General features: G+C 35.9%; 1 protein-coding gene across 2 annotated transcripts in view; it reads left to right on the top strand.

Moving 5' to 3' along the window:
• The window catches only part of LOC124634059, a 72,001-nt gene extending 45,301 nt beyond the window's left edge, over positions 1-26,700 (top strand). Inside the window, exons 1-9 of one of the 2 annotated variants that reach the window (XM_047169469.1) lie at positions 8,268-8,842; positions 14,429-14,579; positions 20,913-21,032; positions 21,863-22,597; positions 22,838-23,071; positions 23,152-23,383; positions 23,568-23,824; positions 23,908-24,377; positions 24,544-26,700. In XM_047169469.1, coding sequence (XP_047025425.1) covers positions 8,285-8,842; positions 14,429-14,579; positions 20,913-21,032; positions 21,863-22,597; positions 22,838-23,071; positions 23,152-23,383; positions 23,568-23,824; positions 23,908-24,377; positions 24,544-24,897 — 3,111 coding nt within the window. In that variant the 5' untranslated portion in view covers positions 8,268-8,284 and the 3' untranslated portion in view covers positions 24,898-26,700. Of the gene's footprint in view, positions 1-8,267; positions 8,843-14,428; positions 14,580-20,912; positions 21,033-21,862; positions 22,598-22,837; positions 23,072-23,151; positions 23,384-23,567; positions 23,825-23,907; positions 24,378-24,543 lie in introns of those variants that run through there. The other variant, XM_047169475.1, reaches the window with a different exon arrangement.
• The last annotated feature ends 424 nt before the right edge of the window (positions 26,701-27,124 follow it).

Here is a 27,124-nt window from a genome sequence, read left to right as displayed (position 1 = left end):
AAGGGGTATCGGGTTGCCCGGGTAACTGGGTTGAGGAGGTCAGATAGGCAGTCGCTTCTTGTAAAGCACTGGTACTCAGCTGAATCCGGTTAGACTGGAAGCCGACCCCAACATAGTTTGGGGAAAAGGCTCGGAGGATGATGATGTATGTATGTAACATACATTCGGTACGATGTCATAATTAAACTGACCATAAAAGTGTATTTTGTCTATCTGTCTCACTTTCGTGCTAAAAATACTACATCGACTTAAATGAAATTATACTGATTTTGATATTTACGTCTTGGTACACACAGATATTCTATAGAAAGAGAAAAAGATATAGGCTACCTTTTAACCGAGTGCGCGAAGTAGATCTCCCGCCGTATAACTAATAAATCAAAATTCAATCCACTACAAAACTATGCTACTACTAAGAAACGCAATAAAATACTTATTTAATTGCTTCAACTATTAACAATCTAGGTTTAATGAGACATAAACAATAACACGCTAGCTTCTATCGACCCGATCGCTTGCAGCGTTGTGTAAGGGTCGTGAACTGACGCGTCTTGACCAGCTCGTTCTAAGAAATGAAAGGAAGACTGTATTTAACCTACTAGTTATAGCTTTTTGAGTGTTTCTTAATATGAATGTATAGGTAACCCTATGTAACCTAATAACACCTGTAATGGTCACGAGTTTGTTTGTTTGTTTGTGCGCGCCTAATCTCACGAACTTTTAACTACAAATCGGAAGATTAGAAAAATCGGTAAAATATTGTTATTAAATAACTCCTTTATCGAGGAAGGCTAAAGGCTGCTTTTTGTCTAAGTGCAAGAGTTTTTTATTATCTAGTTCCCACGGGACGCAGTAATACCGCTGGCGGTTTCAAGTTGTTAGTAATTCACTATTTTATTATATTTACTTTTAAACATAAATATTACATAACATAAAGTACGACAACACACCTAAACAAACACCAAAATAGGGTTACTAAGTACGGAGAGGACACACTTTAGTTACATAGTAAGTTCTGTAACCAAACTGACGTAACGCGTTGATGTCTTTTGTTCGGCACACGTTGAGTGCATTTTACCTTTGAAAGTACACTTACTGTTACCATAGAAATCTTGAATAGTTGTTGAAAATACGCTTTGAATAACATCCTATTGTAAAATGTATGATGATTGATGATTTACTATGTATTGAATTATATACATAATTCTGTACATACAAGTAATTATGCAAAACTTGTTGTTAACTTTGAAAAGGTTCTAAGTTTAAAATGTTACGCCATTGAGTTATTGTTAGGGTGATGCTTTGTTTGAAGTAATTTGCTTAAAGCTATTTCAGCAACCGAGATTGCTTAAATAGGATATGGAATGCCAATGATTAAAATCATCATCAAATAATTGATGAAAATTATCATTTATTTATTGGCTTATCTTTATTTAATAATTCTCTTTTATTTTAATATCTTCACCTTCTCAACCAAAATCTCGAAGTTATTGTCATAGTGTTACAAGATTCTCAACCAAAACACATATTCATTCCTCAAAAATAGTAAATACTAAAAAAATGTCTTAGAATATTATGTCTAGAAAAAATTGGAACAAGAATGATGTTCACATTAAAATTCAAATAACAATCATGTTTTTAGTAATCCGTGTGTAAAAACTAGCTTCTTGGTATTACACAAGCGCATGCGTCGTTTAATTCATCTGTGACAGTGCACGCGTTTCCATTTCACGATGCACGAAGTAAAGACATATTATTAAAAGTGTATACTTTGTATGTGATAAATGGCAATTTAAACGCTATTCGTTAATATTATATAGGCTGCTAATTTCAATTTATTAGTCATAAGTAACATTACTTTTTTAACAGTAAGTGTTTCACTGTGACTAGACTACTTTTTCAATAATTGATAACGTTAGAGTATCTGGGTTTACTTTTAATATATTTGGTAATTAAGGGTGAGTTGCACCATTTAACTATAACGATAATCAAACGATAACCAGCGGCGTATTTGCCGCCCATCAGTCAAATCTCAAACTGAAAGTGGCTTATTGTTATAGTTAAATGGTATAACCCACTGTTAAGGCAAAATTTCGACATCATTTCCACAAACATATTAAGAAACGCATACAAAGCAATTTCGCTATTCTGCACACTTTACACTGCATACTGCATTCCAAGCAATCACCAGCATTTGTTACCAAATGAAATCATAATTCACCAATACGAATGTGGATTGTAACGTTGACAATTTACCATTCACCACTCGCGCTGTCATTTGTTTTTGTTAATGTTACCCAATTTGAATGTCGGGAAAATTGGTATGAAGGTACTTCGTAAGTAGTTGAGAATTTCAGTCTTTCAAATCTGTGTGATGTGTTGGGCGCAGAACTTGGTGACGAATTTTCCGATTTGTATGGAACTTATCGAAAACCCTTGAGACGGTTTTGAGATAGCTTTTATCTAGATACATAAAGGGTCAGTTATCTGGATAAAATAGAATATATTTATTGGTGCATGTAGTAGTCCTAATGGCATAATGTGAAAGTTAGTTTATGTGATCGATTGAAATATGGTAAGGATAGGAGCCAGATACCTACTGGATAATTTTCTCCTAGTACGGAAAGTATAATTATTGCAGGTCACAGCTAGAAGTTTCATTTGTGAATGAACGTCAAGTTTTTGCAAAATGAAATGCTCTTTCGCTTTGAGTCGGAAGCCGGTGTGCAATGAGCACCGACTCGCATGGGAACTGGCACATATCTTCTGAGAATCGGCGTCCTTTGAATTGTTTAGAACAGTTCTTGTTGTTTGTAATTCTTGTTGTAACATAATGTTTTATGTGCTGTGTCTGAATATGAAATAGTTTGGTTAATTTATAGCACCTCTGTAGCTTGAAAATTTGAAATGATATAAGAATGCCTCTGTATGTATATCACCCGCGTAAGGATATTGTAATCTTAAATTATCAATAGTTACGTTAGGTTCGGTCTAGGATTCGCTCATTAACTACAAGTTAAGTAAATGCTGTTACAATTAAGTGTAGGGCTGAACATCATTAAGAAACAGCTGGTTGAACTAATTACTGGTAGCATCTACAATAAATTATCGCTCATATGCCGCAATAGGATGCAGGCGTCGACTGCTCACCGGTCTCTCGGCCGCTTCCAGTTCCCACCTTATTTTCTTCACTTAACATTCAGTGCACAACTATTGTGTTGTTTCTACTTAATTCGTGCAATAATCGCTCTCAAAAATTATCTAGTATCTTCTGTATATAATAGATTGCGTAAAGGTGTGTGGTTTCCACGGTTGTGTTGACAATGGTTGGTGGTGCAACGGTGGTGAGCCTGATCTGGCGTTCAGTCGGTCGCGTCGCTCGCTACTGTCAACCACATCCAGCCGCGAACATATTGTACCTTTGTACGTTTCATAACAAACAAAAAGTGCTGTTTTGTTTTTGTGTTGTGCTGTTATCAAGTGTTGGGTAACCAGATATAGGAGCTGATTGTTTGTTTGTAAATTCTTATGTTGTGTTTGATCGACGAAAACCGCAATTGTTTTATTTATATTTACGTAAACAATTTTACACTAAATTTATTTCAAATTCTACGTGTGACATATAAATTTGTTGGTTCAGATACTGAAGGTCGTCTTGTGAGTGCAATGGGCGGGCGCGTGTAGGGCGGGCGTTGAGTGTTGCAACATTTAGAAACATGACATTTGTTGACTTTGTTATTTTGTTGTCCTATTTATAAAATCTCATTTGAATATAACCTCTACCTACAGCGTGTTGTTTTTGCACAGCTGTCTTATTTATGATTGAAAGTATCTTTTTTAAGTTGTAAATTATATGTCACGAAACATCGGATTTGTTTACAAACAATACCTCCACAACCGTATTGGATTTCCCTACTTACGTTTTACTAGTCATAAATATTTTAGAGTCGTTGACCGAGCGGCGATTTCTCCTGAAATGTTACTAGCTACAAGTAGTTACGCGTTGACGTATGATTACCGGTAACGGTCAAGCAGAATGCTAATTGAAACGTGTCACAGTTCAATGCTCTAATAACTCGGTGGATATCAATCAGAGGGTAATGATACGCCAACCCTTTGTGTGACAAATGTTGGCGCCAACATTGCGTAACGGGTCTCTCAGTCATAGAGGTTTTTGTCTCATGTCACCATGGGGAGGATAATAAATTCGGCCTTTTCGGAAAATATTGGAAATATTATTTCACTGTCAATGAAACCATTAAACGAATCAATTCAGCCAGAAAATTATGAAATCCACGTCACGAACAGCATACACGCATTTGTTACGTGCTCTTTTTTTTAACCAATATTATTTCAATGTTTATTTTAACACTCCAACTGAAAAAAATATTGGCAATGGAGTGCCTGACTAATAGATAATTAAGACACTGATCATTGGTTTTTACATAAAAAAATATTATTCATGAAAATTATACTATTGTTCTGATCGTCCTTGCGCGCAGCAATGTGCCGTAACATTCTCATGTTAACTGGGGCGCGGAACATCGATTAAAGGTTTTGTACACAACATTGAAATTAAATACACAAAACTATCAAGATGTATTGATTATTTTGTTGTCTACATATCTTATCGACCGAAAACCGACGATCACGAAATTGAGTGTTTATTTATTAATCAATTCGATTCAATTGACGTGTTTATTAATGCAATAAAAACTTCATGACGTTACTTTAATTTCCAATTAGGCTGTGTTCACAGCGTGCGTCGCGCGCACACGAGCGCAGTGCGCGCTCATTCGCGACGACTTTACAGTACGAATACCGCTAGGCATTATGGGCTGTTTGACGCCTAGCGTACTCCTCGTATCAGCCCGTTAAAGACAATAAACCTATCATTACTGTCGCTTACTACACAATTTAACATTTGTTTTGCAATCAGTTTTACACGGTGCTCGTGAGTAGTTTGTGATTGGTTATTTATTGCAATGTTTTTGTAATGATTCTTCTCGTCTTCAGTTATGTCTAGACACTAATGTACCCACTCCTCCTCAGTTTGCCAGCAGCCTTAAAAAGTCATAAAATTAATTCTGGCCTAAATTCTGTTACACATAATTCGCGATATGTACTTATAGGTAAAAATTGTAAACTTTTTAAAAAGGCAATAGGTGTCATTTCATGACAAAAGGTACCTTATGGACTTTGGCGCTTAAGTCATTTGGAGATACAAATTCTACAATCTTGCTTAGACTAAAAAAACATAATGTCGTAAGTGCCAACACCCATAAGGTACTTTTTACCGCGAACTGACCCATAGTTCATTTGATACGATTATAATCTCGATCGAAAACGGCAACTTACGGTTTTAGTTTTGCAAATTATTAGAAATATTTTACTTTAAAATAAGTGAAATTAAATTAAAATGCAGACTGCATCAAAAAATAATTTTAGCCGAAAGTTTGTAGATTTTACGATACTTAAATTGCTTGACTGTTTGCTACTGTGTAAAACAACAGGTTTCAAAGATTGCGCTAGCTACTACTTGAGCTAAACAACTTAAGTTACTACTACCTAACTTAAACTTTGGTATTTTGTTAATTTCTTTGGAATTTGCGACCAATTAAAACGTACTGTTGAATTAAATGCTACTACTACTTATACCTACTTACAATTCATAAAACTTAGTATATTTTTGAAATGACCTGAATCTGAATTAATTTATCATCTCTGAATAAAATGTTAGTTTGAAATTTTAAAAAATGGGCACGTGCTTAGGTCAGACTAGGTCAGAATGGGGCTAAGTCAATGGGTCTAACATTATACGGACTGCTGTGGTCAACCACTGCAATCACATTAATGGTGCAATATTTTTGATCGATCGATTGATTTTGATAAACAAAATGTGTTGCACCACTTCAAGATACATGCAATCAAAAGCATTTTTTTGTGAATTGTTTCTAATTTTGCTTTATATTTTAATATTAATGATGTGCCGATCCAAATTACTTGAATACTGGTCAATCGCACATTCTAAATCACCTTTTTTTGAAGATCACAATAGTACCTAGTCGGCTACGGTATTCAAATAAATACCTCAAATATTTACGTTATAAACAAACTGTGTCACATTTCAATAGGATTATACGATTACGGAGAGGAGTAAAGAATGTTCGTAGTTCAACGTGTTCACTACTACTCGTATGGAAAGCCAGTGAGTGCGACGTCTCAGTACTCAGTCACCTCTTCAACTCTGAGCCACCGATGAGTTAATCCACAACGGCGTTTAGAAAACAAATCCTCATTGAAACTCGATGGAATTCTATTGTTTTTTATCTCCACATTCAATAGCTTAAAGAATTTATATTATTCTGCTATGATTGTCATTGGAAACAAATCGTACTTGCTCTGTCTATTCTTTGCAGGTCATCAGATAAATGGAATCTTTACCTCGACATTTAGGAAAATTCTAGCTAACTTCCTTTCATTTTTTTTCCAAATTGAACCTGTTAACAAATTACAGTTCAAAGCAGCATTCGAATGCGAACAAAGGAATGAACTTTATGGTATTGGAATTTCCAATGGTGTAGGGTTAGGTCACAGATACAATGATAAAATATCATGAGACGCTCCGAACTTCAAGTTGCTTCGAATTATTATAATAATAGGTTACGAAACGCTTGCCTGCCTACACATAGATCAAGGACTAGGTTCGTCATTACTGATGTTACAATGCGAACAATTATATCAATTGTAGGGTTTGTCTTTCATAATTGTATAAGTGCTAATGGAATTTACATTTCGGTAAATTATTTGCTTGAATATTGCGCATAGGCTCTTCCGATGATGGGTTTACTGGGGTAAAATCTCTAGATTCATCTTAAATCAATTTCGTTCTAAATGGGCATGTCGAAACTGTTGCGTGGAACTTGAATTACAATTGGCACTTACATTAATAGCTTATTCGAAGGGTCAATTATGTAGTTTAGTAATCTTTTAGTCTCGTTTCCTTTGCAGTAAAAAGCTGCACTAATAGTACACTTGATGTTAGAAATATTTCGCGACTAATTAATCTTTTTGCGCCATAGCAATTGTAAGTCGAGTGTGGGAGCTGTGTTGGAACTGTTGGTATTTTTTCGTTTGCTTGACTTGCTTTGGAAACGGTACAGTCTACTGATACGTTATTACTTTATTATGTTGTTTCCGAGAATTGGCTTGATTGCTATATTACCGTATACTCTGTTATTACCGTAAACGTGTAGGTATATTTTACCTTTAATCCTTTTATAGAAGGAATGTCTTCTTTCCACCTGCTGATACTGGTTGGTCCATCAGTAGTTAGAATATCTTGTAAGGATAGATTACACCATCGAAATTAAAACTATGTTGTACAAGTTCACAAATGCAGTAACCCTCCATGTAGCTTTACATAACGTTTCTAGAGAAGATTAGAAACGAGGTATTTCGCAGGTATGCACCAGGAAATACTGGTCTTGTAATAGATGAACCGAGTTATCAGTGCATCTGCACCATTAACGGCACATCAGTTGCATAAAGTACTGGGACTCGTTGCACAATCGCAGTCAATTCACTCTCGTTGCGTGTCTCGGGGCCGCCATTGTCGCGCACGCGCTTTACTGAGAACGTTCCCGCGTAAAGGGGGCAAAAAGCGCGGGAACTGCGCCCAAACAATAATGGCCGACATAGCGCTACGAATGTTATCTGTCGGTATGTACGTACTTGCAGTTTACAACATAGCAAATGTTCTCATTGCTTGTTTCAATGCACTAGCTCATTATGTACGTAACTCAAATGTCTGCTAAACGAAATAGTTCAGAAGTCACTGTCGAAATTATTTACTTTGAACGTCACACTCACCATTCAGTCTTCATGAACTGATGCAGCAAAGGTGATACCCGAAATATTTGCTACACAAACGATATTGATTCATTTGTTGCAAATTTACAAACAAAAAGTAAGAGAACACTCTTCGTCCGGTCATTATCTGCATATTCTGATTAATCGATACATATTTAACAGTTAAGAATTCCTCTGTTTCGACAAACAACAAACAAACAAACAATCAGCATTACTAAGAAGCACCTTTACTCAGTCGCAGTGACTCGAGTGTCGTCCACTGATTGACATCTTTGTATTGTCGATAGCATGTAGCACCAATGTCACAATTTTTTCAAAAGATTTTTAAGTGAAGTTCAAAGTTGAACAATGATTGTACGAAGTGAACGCTCAAAATAAGCTCCGTCGTCAAGTGATTGAACTATTGTTAAAAATGGTGAACGGAAATTACGTGCTGTACGGTGACAGACCTTCCTCAGAGTCGGAGATAGTAGACGACCATGTTCATTCACGAGCAAACGACCGCAAGAACAAACGCAAAGCGAATAGGACAGCAAATGAACTACAACATTCTTTGAACCTCGCACAATTAGACAATGAGACGGACTCAGTCAAATATGAGAAAAAAATAAAGGAGCCGAGATTGTTGCGGTACGTGCCGACGTCAGAAGTCGAAGAGAACTTTGTTACGGAAAAGTTCGAGACGTACGATTTGAAGCCTACGGAGGAGAGACCGAGACGCTACGCATTCACAAAGAAGGCGAAGAATCCCGCCGACGGGTCTGTCAACTACGCGTACTCGCGGTCGAGCAGTAGCTGTAGCTCGCCGAACGGCAACCTGCCGACCATCTCCGAGCACGGGGAGCAGTACGGCACGTACCGCGTGCGCGCCATGCCCAGCCCCACCGTCAACGACCTCATCGCCGGCTACGACACCAAACTCGACAAATATTTTGCCAAACCCCGGGATGTCAAACCCTTCTCCGCCAAGGTAGGCTACAATGTAAGTCACCCATTTTATTGTATGCATTATTTTATGTGTCCCTGAATTTTTAAATTAAATTTTATTTTTATTTTAAATTAAAACTTCACCTCAAATTAAATTTTAAAAATTATTAGCCAATACTAAAGTGATCATAAATTAATACTACTTTAGGAAATATTAAATAATAATAATAATTTATCACATGGAAGAAACCCATAAGTATTAATTATGTAAAATCTAATTTATGTACCGTGAAATTCTTTCGTTCCATTTATATTAATGTAAATAATAAATTTATTTTTTGTCACCGATAAGAATGCGCGGTTATCTAATACAATCATTATGTAAATGTGTTGTGCTGTCTTTGTAGTAACTTTATATTTTCTGTTCGTGTCTGGAACTGATCACGAACTAATAATAAAATATTAGATATTAATCTCTAATGACATTAATATTTATATCCGTGTGTTATAGAGTTATAAATAAATGCGTGTATTAAACTACAAATCTAATGTGTTTATTACCCCGACTGATCCGTTAATACGAAATAATAGCATCAGAATATCTAGAAAGTGTGAATGTAGTTAAAAATAATAAAGTAATAACGTACCCATTTAACGCATATTTTTAAATACACATACTTTCTGTGCTACTTCATTTCCTATTAATTGCAAACCAATTTAAATTACGTTGTTAATTGAATATTACGAGTACGTTGCATTTTATAAAAAAATCTTACTTAATTTTATTTTTATTGGAATAACTTATATTTATGTAATCTATCACGCTATCCACATAATATTTTTTTTATAGTTGCTCGTAGAAAACTTTACCAAAAAATAACTTGATTATATAATATATATTTTTTAATTGAAATATTTACCATGAATTTAAAACATAGTAAAATGATATACACTTGTTATTATCTAACGTATTGTCTATTATGAACACAACATTTTTGAAGTGAAGTGAAAACAACAAAAATATAGAACAAATTGGTCAACGTTAAAGTGAAGAATTTTTGAGTGTTTTAAGTTTTTCTACTAAATCTACTAATTAAAAATTAATGATTCATTTTAAATCTAGCTTTTCATATCCGCGATAATCATACACGCATTAATATGCTTAGTATGTAGTAATAACTAAGCCAGTTAATTTAACTGTCTCATATAGCTGGTTAAATGTTGTTTAAGTATCAAACACTACATTCTAGAGAGGCTTGGCAATAAACTAATTATGATAGTGGTGTCTAGTCTTAAAACTAGAACATACGTGTACTTGATAAGTGACGGCGTAACTTGACGAACTTAATGCCTTCCGCGTTGTGGTTCTACTTTACTGAAATTGCTGCTGTTAAGAGGAATTTTAATTTAAATATAATCATGGGAAAATGAAAAAAAGTCAGAGGTAAAAGTGTTATATGATACTTGCGATGCCTTCATTATATTTTATAGCGAAGTTAATTATGTTTCAGTTATATGTTGTGTGTTAAAACTTAAAAGTGCATCATGTACGGTTTTTAAGTAGACTATGCTACTCACAAAGGGGTATTTTTCGTGGTCATTTTTCTTAAGTGATTTTTAATAATTAATAGCATCATCTGCCTAGGTATCGGTCTAACTGCATCGATTTATCTATACTAATATTATAAATAGGAAAACTTTGTTTGTTCGTTTGGTTGTAATGGATAAACTCAAAAACTCCTGGACCGATTTTAAAGATTTTTTCACCATTAGAAAGCTATATTATCTGCGAGTAACATAGGCTATATTTTATTCCGGTGCGAGCAGTAGCTCCCACAGGACGCGGGTGAAACCGCAGGAAAACGGCTAGTTACCTATATTTTCGTGAAAATTCTGCTAATCCTAGCAAAAGTGCTACAAATGAAAACAGAGTTAGCCTATTTCCAACGTTAAAAGTACTTAGGCAGGTAGGTAAAAAACGTGTCGTTCACGTTGGATCCCACTTTTTGATCCCATTTTAATGTTTATGACATTCGATCCCACAAATAATTATTTTATATTTCTCATTGGCTCCGACGTTAAAAAAATCAAGAAAAGTCTCGCTGGTCCCAAATGTGTTTAAAAATCTGACAGTGGGTGGGTACATTTAACAAGAAAATTGTTAATCATAAATTACGGATGTATATTTTATTTTACTGTTTCTGTAGTTCAAAAAATCTGTCATACATTCCTGTTATAATAAAATCCTACAAAATCAATTTTTAGTGCAGAAGTTTGAAATTCGCTTTTCACTCAAAATTGTCAGCAAGCAGTCGTCAGTTTTTGTCACAACTTCTTCCAAAATTTTTAAAACTACTAGGGCAGCAAAAATGAATAGGAACTAGAGCGAGTAAGTAACCAAGATGAATAACTAAATAAATTGAATATATGTATGTAGTTAAAACACTTTTCCTCTCGATGTACAAATGACATCTTATATTGGCATTCAATGGGAATCCATCGGGAATACATAAAAAAGTGGGACTAAAATGTAAAAAAATCCAAAGTAAATGACTCCTAAAACGGGTTGATTTTTCAACGTCACCAAAATTAAGTTGTTGTACTTTAACTAGTTCAGGTATTAAGCATGTTTTCAGTCGCATCAGTGCATTTTCACGAACCTTACTAACAATTCAGTATTTTTTAATGTTAATCAAAAGAATAACCGCTTAGATTAAGCAATAGTTTAGCACAAAACCGATAATAGTCCATGGGTACATTTCTGTAATGTATGTAGGGATAATCGTCGGTTACGTGTCACCATTACTTTCATTAGAGTTGTCCCAAAGAGACTTCAGCATATTGGCTTCGGTCTTACTGCGCCTTCCAAAAGTCCGGGATTCTGTAGTCCCTTGTACATGGAAAACGAAAAACTATACAACTATACTAAAGAAAGATGTACCCTAAAGGCTCCGATAAATCTTTCACAGTTGGAAAGCAACACTCTTGCCGAGTAGCATAGGATATATTTTATCCCAGTACTGGCAGTAAGTCACACGGGACGCAGGGTAAACCACGGGAAAATGGCAAGTCCTTTGTAAAACAAAATGATTCTGTATGAGTCATGCCTAGTATATCATCTATGATCTAACTAAGCTATGTAACAGGCCAAATAAATGTGAAGCTCAAGTTAATGTTCTGTTCTCCGATGGTCGTAGATCGAACAGCGATCATAATCATTGCAGTGTAACAGATGATTCATAGCCGTAATAACATTGTTATTTAACACCTTACAAACTTGCTTATTTGTTGATATAACTTGACCTAATAAAGTTAAGAAAAATAAAGTTTTACTACAATAGGCTCGCAATCAAACTTTTATGATCTAACGAAAAACACTGGCATGACGTTTATTTAGGTAAACAACGAATTTATTGTGAAGTATAATAATGGCTGATGTAATTTATAAAATAAAGGAGTGACGTTAACGAAAATCAATGGAAGCTACGTATGATTTTGGATTGTTCTGGGCATTATTCATTAGTCTGGTGATAGCAAACACGGTGGTACATCACCGACATTAAAATCGCGGCTTTTTTTTAGTTCGTTTGAAAGTGAATTAGTGTAGTCAATTCGCATTAATTTTACTGACACGAAAGTTCAAATCGACACTTCCTTTATCTTACTTCGACATTTTTTTTCGATTTGCACTTCCGCACCAGTAAAATTCATGCGAATTGACTACTGCTTAGCCCTCTTTCTAAAGTTTCTTACGAAATATAGATGGGCGATAAAGCTCCTAGCATACCTCCTACTACGGTAATATTTTTTTATTATCTACTAAGTTACCAAATTCAATATTCTACCAAAATATTAAATTAAAACCATCATACATTCCTCTAAGTGTTGTTCATCTTATCAATTCACTATACTTATTTCTCTAATTACTTAATTCAAAACTTATTCTATCCTCAAATGTTTTAATAATCACTTCATTTAATTTAATTCGTTTATAGTTAAGTCCGGTAGCAGTGTTGCATGCATTTTGAATAACCATTACGTTGGATCCATAATGAAACTGTCTATGATTCAGACAGATAAAATATGTAATTTGTGAAGTTACCGCACTGCGGGAGATTTAGTATTACGAAGATTCTACAAATTATAACGGTTAACAATATTAAATTTATTTGTAGCTTATTCAGTATTATGTAGTTACTGTATTTCATAATACCTAAACTGCGTTTTTATTATCAAAATTAACACAAAATTTTGATGCAGCTTTCTTTTGTCAACAAAAAAGATATCTTTTAAATTATGTTCTAACTTTACGACCTCGATAAATCAGAATCAAATTACAATCGAGTCGAGAAAATTTGAATATCGCCCACATTCCTACGAGTTCTTTACGATAATAATGTGAGATAAATTAGTTTATAGCCGATAACTTGCCATATTAACCTATCTACGGTAACATTACTGCTGCTTCCGACATTTCTCCATTTTACAACATTATTATGTCTATCAATACAAAATGGGAACTTTCTAGAGGTAAGTTAGTATGTGAAGTACCTAAAATAAGTCATGAATAATATTAGAGTTTGATTTTTTGATGATCATTGTCATTCTTGTATTGTGGAGTTCTCGATATGAGTGAAGTGTGTCCTGAGATAATATATGTCACAATGTACATGATATAAAATTTTTATGTCGTACTTAAAAAAGGTTATTATCCACCGTACTTTGGACGATAACTTTCTTCGATAAAAATGACATAATAAAAATGATATTCGGCCATCACGTAACTTTTTGAAGAGTACTTTTGTTTTGAATAAAATATAGTTAATCTGTTCGCTGTGTGGGTGTATAAACTTGTTTACATTTACACAAATTGTAAAATTTTATTGTAATCGTCCTGGAATTTGGTACAGCTATTGAGTCAATATCCATTATTAATAACACCACAAACGCATAACGGAGTATTATTTTCCATAGTGTGTTTATTTAGTTTTTTTTTCATATCAAGAGAAATAAAGGGCCTTAATTAAACATCAACATGATTTTCCCCATAAATGCGTTTGTTAATCAACTATCGGCCAATGTTTCAAAACAAGCAACCGAAAGGAAGTGAAGGGTATCTTCGATCTCGTAAAAGCCGATAAACATCAGGTTATCACTGCACTTCTCGTGCACAACACTCTTATCTGCTCATAAAGCATCAGATCCTTTCATTTCAATCGAACGAGTTCAAATTGAACAGATTTCTTCATTTTAATGTACGAGCCAACTTTTTATGTATGTCTCCTTATGTATACTTTTCATGATTTTTGATGGATTTACCGGCCGGATTTTCCGCTCGACACCGCTCGGTTCGTACGAAACGTCCGACTATATCGCGTGGTTTTTTTCGTAATTTTTCTACCAGCAGCAGTAAACTGTTTGCTGTTAAGTAGAGTAGTCCAGGCTAGGGCTACTCAGTTGTTTTAATACAACTTTTTAGTACCTAAATTATATCTCCTTAAGCTCCCCTGAGGCTGTAAAATTTCTCAAAAAAATACCCTACTCCTAGATTCATCACAGTAGCTCCCCATACAAAGATATAGATATTTCAGGAACACAAGTACTAAAATGTTCGCTTTCTTGTCTTCAGGGCTCCCACCCCGATAGCCTGTACCGGGTACCGGCGGAGAGCGGCGCAGGCGCGAACAAGGTGACGCGCGTGCTGCGCATGCTTCGATGGCCGGTCGCGCTGGTAGCTGTGTGCATCGCTCTGGCTGTGTTCGTCTACTTCCTTATGCCAGGTGGGTTTTGATACGATGATTTTTATGTAGAATGTTATATAAAATAGACTACTTAGTTAAATTCATTCATGGCTAGAAAGAACGATTCTTGTAAGATGACGGCAGACTAAAGAGTATGGAAGAAAAAGACATGCTGCGCCGACCCCAAATAAATTGGGATAAGGGCACGAGGATGATGATGATGAGACTAGTTAAATTCATACTGTGTATGAAAGGATGTCTGCCCAACCTGAATTTGAGGGAATTTGACTGCAAAACTAATGTTTGATTTGATAGTTTCGATACGTTTACAAAAATGTTCATTTATCTTTCAAGTTAGAACACAGATATAATATTAGGATTAGGACATAGTATTGCTTTTCAACACAATCTCTACCTGACATCATATTTTTTTACGCTGCAGGATTGCGACAGATCATATGCTCGATATTTTTATTATATCAATTGTATTTAAAGAACCTAAATGACATGGTAATTCTTTAAGGGAAAGTGACAAAAGAAAGCTTAATTTGTCATGAACTATATTACCTTTATAGCACTAACATATTTTTACGAAAGCCTCATAAACTGGTAATCAGAACAGTTTTATCTTTTTGTAACAAATACAGCGTTTTTGCAAATAGCCACCTTTCTATACCTTTCACCCGTTAACCTATTAACAATCTCGAGCATTCTCCTTTTACCTGGCTTGTTCGATATTTATCTGTGTTAGTTTATTTTCTACTATTTCTATTGTTTTTTTTTTTTTTTTTCTTGTTAAATAAACTGCTATCGTAATTTTCAACATTCATTTACAATATGTTCATGTTATAATGCAGTACGATGGCCACGATATATAAATGTAGGTCTGCAGTAATTTAACTTAGTGACTGTGTAACCTAAAAATAAGTAACACATTTTTCGACAAGGCTATGAAACAAATATGAACCAAGTTAACACTCAATGACTCAACCCAAAAGGTTACAATCAATTAAAAGTGCAAATAACACCACATTTTTTATTCAACAGATTTTAGACAATCATAAACGTTGTTCTCAAAATTGCTGTCGGCTTTATAAGGAACAGAATTCCGATTAGCCGTAGTTACCCATGAGTATGTACATATATGGTTGGTACAAGGCTTTGTCGAATTGGTCACGTCGAAACTTTCAATTTTCCCAAACATAATGCTCCAATATTGTAGCTTTGCATCATACCGGGCATATTTGTGTCGTGGGTATCGCTCGAAAGCTGCTATTGACACCATTGTCGGTTATCGCACTGACAACTGGATGGCCCAAGTTCTCACAACTGAATTAGGACGAGAAACCATTTTGTATTGCCGGAGGTCCGCCCGCCGCGCCGGTCTAAAAAGTGTTTATATTTTGCAACAGTTTTACGATTATAATTTCCGCTGAGGGAACAATTTACGTTATCTCTGGAAGTCGTCGGTTTTAAGTTCGAACTATATTTTAAGCAGTTTCGATCATTTTTCAATTCAACAAATGGGTGAAAGAAACATCTTCCTCAAAATCTCTCGCATTCTCTGTGTAGCCTGTCGGTTTATCAGCTCTTAATTAAACGCTTACGCTTCGGTATTAATTATGTAAATGTTCTCAATCAATTCAAAAACGTGTTGGGCTCGGTTTCGATAATGAGTCAGTCAAAATTAGTTATGGTTATTTCGTGGATCGGGAGAATATAAAGATACCAACATTACTTTTTGTTATAGTGACGATAATATACAGATTCTATAAATAATTCGTGATTGAAAGTCGTTATTATAATGTGATAGAGTCAGTTCACGTTTGGGCGGAGACGCGACGGCACGAGCGATGTCATAGGTTAATTCGACACGTAACACACACATTCGACAAAAAAGTTCGTACAACACACCAATCGGTGTAACAAATAGCTCTGTTATACAAACACGTCACTAAGACTCGTTGAACATAAACTATTCAGACGCACAATATTTTATTCACATTCTTACCCAGATTTACTGGCAGCTAATAGAATTTTACTACATATTCCATACAATAAACGTTGCTGGACTCCGGTTTATTACACATTGTTAATGACAAATCTATTTATAACTCTTCAATTACCACTTTGACATCTTTATCGACACGCACAGATCTAAAATAAAAGATAATTTGCATATAGAAAGTCTGTAATGTTAATTTTTGCATTAAAATCAGTAATTGCCCTCGAAGCGGAAGCTGAAATGCATCGTAAAATAACTTTCAAAGCAATTATAGTCCTTTTCATGTGCAAATTGTACTTTGATAAGAGTACGAGGGGCTCTCGAAACTTTTGATCTCTTCATAAATATTCAGCTACTTTCACATCTCACACGCGAAGGGATTTTTTAATAACAGATTTTAAATGGTAAAGTAAAATCTTGGTGAGCAATAATTTGATTGCGTGGGGTGTCCCGCCGCTGCGCCCGCGCCGCCCGACCGGATGCGCTCCAGTCTCCTTTGTTGCTCTCATATTGTGTTTTTATTTGCGAAGGATACGTAAAAACGAAAGTTGACCTCGCGAATACTTTTGTGCATCCATAAACGCTGTGGGCGGGTTCATTTTTATACGTGATCCACTTTTTCGCATTTCTTTTCCTTTTTAGATAGATAAGATGAATGCCCAACATTATGTCGCAGCTTTTTTATGTAACGTGCATCATTTTGCAACACAATGAAAGTGTAAGGAATCATCTCATAAATAAGATCACTTAAACTGACATGGCACATTAAGCTTTTGCTTCCGGCGTGTTTTGTTTATTAATTGTGATTATATCTATTGTGTTACAGTTGTTGTATGAGCCATTATGTCTAATTGATGACAATAGGTGCTAATAACTTCGTTAAGGAGAAAATATGACATGCTCTACCCATGACGTCGCTTTCTTTTTATTGTGTGAATACAATTAATAATACTCGATGAAATGTTTATTGTGTCAACATAAACTGGTGAGTACAGATTCATAATTGCAGTATGCAAAACGTGAAGATGTATGGGTATAATCAAATACGAATACACACGAAATCAATTTATGTAATAAATTGAAGGTTGTGGTTATCTGTTGATGCTAATGAATGCTTCGCAGTTCGAATTAATAATACATACCTTGTTACAATGTGGTTTATTGAAATACTTGTCTGAAGATATTGGAAAACGTCGTCAAAGATATCAATTAACAAAGCAAAGAAGTTATTATTTAATTATCGTCACCAATCAGCCGTATATCTAGCACCTTCATACATTCGCTAGTAAACAATGCAACATTCAATTTGCAAAAGCATTTATCTAGTAGAATTAATGGTAAATGGATGTAATTACGGAGGTTTATTGCTAATAGAGGTAACCGCGACAGTTGATATGTTTCAGTGAGGTGTGGCCTGTCCTGTGTCGAAGGCTTATCTCATATACGTACCTAGTACTAGTTATAAAGGTACTAAATTACCTAATGACTCGTCAGTACATACGTTAATAGACTCCCGCAGCTAAGCCACTAGTTCACAAATTGCTTTTCATTTGGCGCACGCCTTCAGATGTTGTGTAATATGTAGTCGTTTTAATTACTTACAAGTATGATACGGGTTGCAAGGAGCCTAGACTACGTCCCATCAGTTAAGACTCAGGACACACTTAAAACGAAACTATTTAGCGTGTGGGGAAGCTAAGTGCAATGCAATTAAATTCTTATTATTTATGAAATGTGTAATGATGTCCAAATTAAGTGTTACAAACTTTTTAATTCTGCATTCAATAACAAGTAACGAGGTGACTCGCAGGTTACAGCAATTGCATTTTTTTTTCTGAAATAATCACTCTCACAAGCCATTAGACATTTTTGTACATACTCAAAATCATCAAGGTCTTTAAAATATATTTAAGACTAGCTTTCGTCTGGGTAGGAATGCTTCTATGTCTCCCCTAAATAAATTAGCTATTACACAGTAAAATGATTTTTTACATAGAGTATTCAATAGTTCCTGAGCTTAGTCCGTTTAACCAAACAAACCAACGAACTCTTCACATTTAAATTTTGGAATATAGATATATGCAGATACCTGACATTTTGAATCTGACCTGATGAATTAAATTAAAACACAAAACAAGCACGGTAGCCTAACCTACTGCGGACCATGCAACCGAGTGCATAAGTTACAAAACATATAACACGTTATAGGAAGCATCTCTCACCTTTGACACTGACACAGTGAAACGGGATCACTATCAAGCTATCAACACATTACTTATGTGTGTATGTTTGTGTTATATAATAACGATAAGGATTAATGGCGATTCTAGGCTGAAGGGGAGTGGCGTGACATATTGAACCGAGCTTTCACCGCTCGGTGATCGCTCTCAGATGATATGTTCAGAAACTGGAATCGGCTGAGGTTAGGTAGTCTGTACTTCCGTACATAGATTAAAGGACGCATGCTTTACTTAACTTTTTTTGGGTTGTTCAAAATAGTGTGTACGAAATGTGCTTTTATGTTGAAATTCGAAAATTACTCCGTCTTCTTTGCGTTGTCATGATTGAAATGCTGAGAGGGTTCTTATAAAGTTTGTCAACAACAGTCAACATAGACTATAATTTGAGGATTTTTGAAATCCCATACTTTGAAGCAGTTTCTTGAGAATGTGAAATAAATCCCAAGGAAACTTAGGACACACACTATTTGCAAGTTATATTTCCTGAGTATATTGAGGTATTTCTAGTCAATGTAGACGATTGCAGTTAATTTAAACGTACAGTACTCTAACTTCCTACTATATAGTTACCGGTATGTTAGCCACTACGTAATGTTTCAGTCTAATCTTCTTTAGGTCTAACTACCGGTTATAAAGGCTAGACAGGCGTAATACAGATTACCCTTCCACTAACTGTCGTACTTATTTAAGAGGACACGACTGTTGGGCTATACGATTAGTTTATTAGGTAAAATTAAATCCATTAGCGTTTTAAAAACTGAGGTATAATTAATACGACTTTTGCTGTAACCCAAACATATATTTTATTTGAAAATTTAAAAGGGAAAATTCCAAAGAGTGTGTTTATGGAGAAAAACTGGCGGGAAACTCCATAAACACTCCTGTTTCTGAATGACACTAATAGGAAACAAATAAAGTGATTTGCCCATAATACGCAAGTAGTATTTTTTTGAATACTTATTGTAAGGGAAACCTTATCATTACCTACTTATGATTCTTAAACTTATGATATACTTAGAATCAAAGCAGTTTGCTTAAAGCTTGTTATAAATTACCAGTACTAATTGCATCTACGTGAATATAACATTTGTAGGTTTGTGGCACGCGTCTAACATAAATCTACTCATTTAATCAACAGAAGATAAAGTTATTGATTTATGAATATATTTCCTGAATATCGTTCAGTAACGATTCAGTGAAGGCAACACGTTCTCGCTAATTGGCCAATTTGTGAAGTAGTTCTATATTCAATTCATAAGTATAATAATTTCAAAATCAGAATAAGGTTTGCAATTCGGACCTACTTAATTAATCTTAGATATATTTTACCCTTTTCAAATCAATATTCCGCAGTTCAGACGTTCACTAAGCGGCTATACTTATACATACAATAGTGTTTTAGCAATTAATTTTTCACTTAATTTAGTCACTTATTGTTTTTTCATTTATACAAGATGTTGATTTGCATCTGTGCAACATTTCAGGAGGTTGACATAAAATACGTAAATAATCGATTGGAATTACAGTAGACGGGAAATAGTTAATATGCGCTGCTTATTTGTCATTGTAAAGTCAACAACAGCTTGTATTTGAGCATCTAATGAAATACTTTTGGTTTGCGCTTAGAATATAAAGTAAAACATCATGGTGCCTGTTCGAAGTATCGAGCATTACACGCGTTCGCTACTCACATACATGTGCTGGTTGTTGTTAACCAAACTACTAAAAAAATATAACCTGACAAATATAACTAGAAATATAAGTTTACTTAACTCCCAATTGAAAAGTTGACATTCTTCTCAAGGATTTTTGTTTTTTTTTTTTTGCTCTATAAAATTTGTCCTTTTCCTTTATATCTTAAACTAGCTTCTGCCAGCGGTTTCACCCGCATCCCGTGGGAACTACTTCCCGTACCGGGATAAAAAGTATATATATAAGCCTACAGCCTTCCTCGATAAATGGGCTATCTAACACTGAAAAAAATTTTCAAATCGGACCAGTAGTTCCTGAAATTAGCGCATTCAAACAAACAAACAAACTCTTCAGCTTTATAATATTAGTACAAATATGAAAACCATCATTACTATACCAAGACAACTAACGAGATCATTAACCCTACAATTCCAGATAACTTGGAGCCGAGAGTGGGTGAGAACGGGACGTACTGGGAGCCAATTGTGGCCGGCCATCGGCCCCACTTCACGGGCACAAGAGACCAACACAATCGACCCGACAAAAACGAACATGGTACGGTTGCTAACATTTTTGTATGGTAACAAATAAGCACTAGCAAGAGTATGTATAGAGTATTTATAGAGTATGTATATTATTTCTAGTATAGTTCTCTATTAAAAGTCCTCGACCTTACGCTAAAGATTGGCCATAGGTACACCAAAGTTTGAGTCAGAGTTTGAAATGATATAATCCACTATAAATGCTTAATTTTCTTTATTCAGTTCAGGATTTTTTTTAAGTCTCACTATGATAGTAGTGAGACGATTTTCGCTGATTTATTTAATTCTCTCTTACTCACTTATACAGTAGGTACTTACCTCAGAAAGTCAATTACTTATATCGCAGTAGAATGTGTTCTTGATGAATTGTAAGTACCTCCATCTTCAAATGTCTACGGATAGCTTCTTAAATAAAGACTTTGGGACAGTACCTATATTGTCGTACCTATTCGTTCAAAGTGCACCTACGTCAAAGTAACTTGTTTGTGATTGCATCTTAAATTAACACCTTCCAGGTACTGTTGTTGTTATTGTGTAAAAGCTTGTTTTATAATCCAACAAATGGTTTTAAATCATTTTAAAGGTAGTCTGCGGATAGTTCTTAGCTGAAGGTATCCACGAATCACCAAGAACACCTTAGTATATAAGTATGTATGAGGAGCACAAACTTGGCTGTGTTTGTCATGTCACATTTCAATGTTTTGTGTTACACATGTACACCACACGACAGCATTGTGTGTTCAACATCTGGGACCTATTAACCAACTATGCATGTGTATGTACAAGAATTTACTTAACAAATCACCTTTTCCTACGAATATTGTTGCAAACACATAATTGCAGGTACGAAAACATCGGAAATAGATTTCTACGCCGCTGAAAACGATAAAAACTTCGATCGAACTACTGTTGTTACGTCAACAAGACCAATTCCAAAAAGAACACCGCCCATACCTCCCGTCTTCCCTACCCATCTTACTCCTGAAGTCCAATATGGCAACGAGAAAGCTGACACCGATATCTTAAGGACACCGAAGTTACTGGAGGACGCTGACAACGTTAGCTCCACAGTTAAACCGCATATAACTCAAAAACCTGAGAAACCGTTAGCGATATACTTTAAAGATGGCAGTGGAGCAATCACTACAACTACAGAGGTCATAACGAGAGCAGAAACAGTAAACGATTTCACAAATATTGAACGTAAACAAAAAACCAAGATAGTGGAAGAAGAACCACTGCAGCTTCATCCCGTGTTGCACAAGGACCATGTGCCGAGGGAATTTAAAAGCCACGTCCAGGAGGATCATCAAAAGCCCTTAAGGCCCTTAAAGTTCAGAGCTCAGAATGCGCCGCCTGATATGCAAGAGTTTTACGTGCGCCACCCCAGTGCTGACGACATCAACTTCACCTCAGGTCATTCAAAGTTGTTTGGTATTTCTATAGAGGATGCAGAAAAAATGAAGTCCACTACACAAAGCTCTCTCTATAACACTAGAGTGTCCCCCACGCTTCCCACGTGGCGTGACGGAGACGATACAACTACAAAAAAATATCCATCCAATATCTATTCAGAGGGTAAGTCATTAGCTTTAGTTACGTGGGGCATGCGGTTTCATCACTAAGGTTCAAGGCAAATGGTACGTAGTTATTACTCACAATCACTATTCAATTTTCAATGAAATGCATCAAATAAATAACATTTTGTCATTGTGATGTTGGTGTGAATATGATGTGAACTAACTATTTTAATGTTTCATATTTCCAAATTAGATAACTTATCTTGCGAAGTACCAATTTCTTCATTAACATTTTCAGTTCAGTGTCGTTCAACCCGTCTATCTCTGTGCCGCGGTGTGCTACCATACGACCTAGCCGGTACTCCAGCGAAGATTGGACATACAGATATAACATCATTGATGCCTCAGATTGACTATTTAGTGGCAGCTAATTGCAGTGACCGTGTGAGACATTTCGTATGTGCTTTGCTCGAGCCTGAATGCAATCCTCCTCCATACCCTCCGAAGAAGCCATGCTACAGTTTATGTAAAGGTAAATTATTTTTTATAAAATTCAATATTATTATAAATACATTCGCTGAACATTTATTCCTATATTTTCTTTCATTTCAGCGGTCGTGGACACATGCGAAGGTCAAATTCCCAGCGAACTGATTCCGGCTTTCAACTGCAAGCAGTATGGTCGTACAAACTGCGTGGCTGCCAAGACACCATGCTACCCGCGCGAGTTCGCCTGCAGTGATGGCTCCTGCGTACCCAGAGACTGGATCTGTGATGGCACCAAGGATTGTGCTCTTGGAGAAGATGAGACCACATGCATTCAGTGCGATCAGAATGAGTACAGGTAATATACTCACTCATACGTTTTTGTTCTCACTATTATTGATTTTCATTCCGAAAGCAATGCTGTCCGTAATTAGCATAGACCGTATTTTCACATCTTTTCTGAGTGAATCATCATCTTTAAAATATATAAATATTTTTTAATGTATTTTTATATTGATAAATCAACGTTATGAATTCCACAGGTGTGGTTCTGGAGGGTGTATTCTGAAGCGTTGGCTTTGTGACGGCTACTCGGACTGCCCGGACGGTGAGGACGAGCACGTGGACACGTGCGGTGCTCACAGCCACCACGCTATCGATGGAGCGCATGAGGTCGGCAATGTTCACGGCGTCGATGCCCACGAGCCGGGGGAAGAGTCCGCGGGCTCGGCACCGGCGCCAGCCATCAGGAGACCCAACAGAGTGCCCGTGGGAAAAAAAAACCCTAGACAGCGTGCTGGTAATGCATTAAAATATTATGACATCAATTTTATTTTTTTGAACATGATTTAACTGGATCTATTCTGAATAATTTTGTTTTAGGAGATGAGAGTAGCAAGGAACTCCTTGTAACGAGCGACAGTAATAATTCTTATAAAAGAAAAAACTTCACGCGTCGTCCTTTACCACCCAGACTATCGCACTACCACCGCGCTCCACACTCTGGTAACGAACAAGATAATACCAAGGATGCCACTACCGAAACCATTATATTGAAAGCTGAAGAGAAAAAACTTGTAGGAGATAAGGCATCTCAGAAAACTGTTTCAGACAATGAGTCAATTGAAGACGTGAATATGGGAGACCTCGGGTTTTTCGATGAGTTTGAAAAGGAGGGAAAAGAACCTTCACAAAATCCTCCCGACCAGAAGTCAGCGCAGCGCATGGTGCCGACACGGTTTGGAGTACCTCCACCCAGCTCAGTAGCTCTGCCGGCAGCTACACAAACTACTCGCTTGGATAAATCTACACACAAGTTAGACAGAGTTATTGATGGCGCGGCCTTGCTAAGGGTAACGTTATTTTTTTGTCACAACTCCAACACTTATGTTTTCGTTGAATCAAAACTAAGCCGACTTCAATTAAATCTATGTTCAACCTTTCTGCTACTGTAGCAGCTTTAGTAAATGCCTATTGGATGACCAGTTAATTAATATCTTATAAATCATATTATTGCAGAAAGCGGTAGCGGAGCAGGCCGCAGAAGCTGCAGAAGAGCAAGGAAACGAGACGTTCGCGTATGTTGATAAAGATGATGTAGCCGCCGCTCCCCATAAGTCTGACATGGGTGCAGTCGCTATAACTCCTGGAGCTGCTACCGACGACGCTGAAAAAGTGGCACTCGCTGAGGGACCGGCACCGGGGCCGGGAGCAGTGTATGGTAAAGATGCGCAGTGGTCTCGCGCGCACGCGTCCCCCTGCCCGAGCGGGGAGCTGCGCTGCGTGGACGGCCGCTGCATCACGCTGTCGCAGCTCTGCGACGGCACCATCGACTGCAGTGACCATGCCGATGAAGACAACTGCTACACGTGATTCAACACCCGCGCTTTAGGTGTAAGGCAGGCAGTGAGCGTACCTCACTACAGCGCTGTCGTTATTAGTCCATTGACTGACGAATGCCGATGACTGAAAAATTCTGAAACACAAATTGGTAACAAACGTGTAAAATACTGGTTTTCATGTCAAGGACAATATTACAGCCTACTACCTGTCGAAGTTTGTAGAATTACTGACTCGGCGTAGTCTGATAGTCATCGCTTTTCTGAAAAATACCGTCTAGGCATTGGGAAAATACGATAACACAGGCATGACACGCGTGTAACGTCGTCTTTAAGTTATGTTATACAATAGTATACGCTGTGATAAAGCAATGCATGATTACGGTTGACTAGCCTGAACCCGGCTGGCTAGAATAGTTTCGCTCGTATTGCCGTCCATTTAGATCTTATTAAGTACCTGTGGAGAAAATTTCGTAATGTGTTTAGAACTTAGTGTAAGGCATTGTTCTACGTAAAATAATGTAACGGTTTACAAATGTCCGTCATTTAAGATAAGAATAAGTTGACCTTGGGATTAAATCTACTACAAAATATTTTGTAATCCATATGTAAGTATCCTTTTACTTAGAATTTGGAAAACATTCTGAATAGCTTCGGGTTTTCATAATTGGGTAATTTTGTTGCTTCGTATCCGTTCAATGGGGATCAATATTATTCATTAGGATTTTATTATTTGTATTGTAAATATTTAAATTAGATACTTACCTAGTTGTTAAAAAACTTCCATGATATCATTATACTTGCATCATTTCAAACTTTATAATTAAGTTCATCAACACATTTGCTTTTTCATTTAATGAATAGTAGTACGCATTTGTAAATAGGACTCACGGTGAATTATTTATATTGATAAGTATTTATATGAAAGTAAAGTGTAGGTATTGATTAGAGTTTTATAAAAGTTAATGTATTGTTATTTTATGCCGTTCGTTGCGCCAGGGTCACAAGTGCATTTGCACCTCAATGCTGCGTGCATCGATCCTCAAAATGTTGATAACGGACCTAAAGTTCTTTGCTTTACGGTTCAAGTTGACAAACACAATCTTTGTTTGGCTTTTTTTTTAATGCAAAAAGAACTGGATAATAAATTAAATTTGCTATAGTCATAAGTCGACAATTCTTATAATCTTTAGTTTGTAACTCTGTAATTATACGTTAAAAGCCTCAATAACGAATTTAAATATATTTTACTGTATTATGTTTGATCATTAAATAACGTAAATTAGAAGCTGATCAACCTTTCCGTCCATTTTTGATCTTCTTTATTAGACTGGAGCTGAATTTTATAATTAGTAACGGTTTCAAAGGAATTTACAAAAATGTGTAGTTACGGGAATACTTACCTACTCACAAGTTTATGTCGTATCTACTACAACTTTTCTCCAACTAAGCATGTTGTCTTAATTGAATAATGTTAATTTTACAGTTCAGTACCCATTTGTTCGGACTGAATATGGTGTATACCTACAGCATAATACGATTACGATTAATATTATTGCTAAGTTCTCCGTCCATAAACTAATATGTAGGTAATGTAGGTTAATAATAAGTTAATTGCTTCGTATCGTCCAAAGTAATGTCATAATAAACCTTTACTGCCCAATAACACGAGGGGTTTTTCTATACTTACACTGTATTTAACATTTTTTGTTTATTCTAAGGATTAATTTGTAAATCAGTTACGTATTTATCTATTGTTTTTTACCTTTTAAAAAATATTTCGGATTACGATGTAAGTTATCATTTTTATGATAATAAATACTATGCCATGTTATAATTATTTTGTTTTATTTGCTTCCTTTATTAATATGGTTGCCATTTCACATGATTCACGCTCTAGGCAACCGGTTTCAAATGTCACTGGGTAAGCTAGTCAAGATAAAAAAGTGTAGCTAGAAGAGGCATATTTTATTCCCAGTTAATAGACAAGCTGTCTGCGTCTAGGAAGACAAGCAGACATTATGGTCCAGTCTGATATTTATAGACAAATGTTTAAAATAAATTCTGCTTACGTTATAAATATCGAAGTGAAAGTTTACTTTATGGGTTTGGTCATTTGTTAACTTGTTCACGGCTTTTTATATTCTTGTTAGGTCTAATAGGGCTTGGGTTTTTAACACTAATGATAACCTTAAGCACTAGGAAGGAATTTAGTCCACAAACACAGCCTTCACGATACTGATATAAGTACGAGTGTAGAT

Source organism: Helicoverpa zea, chromosome 1 (genome assembly GCF_022581195.2).
Source record: "Helicoverpa zea isolate HzStark_Cry1AcR chromosome 1, ilHelZeax1.1, whole genome shotgun sequence".
In the NCBI taxonomy this organism is placed as follows: domain Eukaryota; kingdom Metazoa; phylum Arthropoda; class Insecta; order Lepidoptera; family Noctuidae; genus Helicoverpa; species Helicoverpa zea.
Note: the sequence above shows the minus strand (reverse complement) of the source record. Positions and strands in the feature narration are given on the sequence as shown.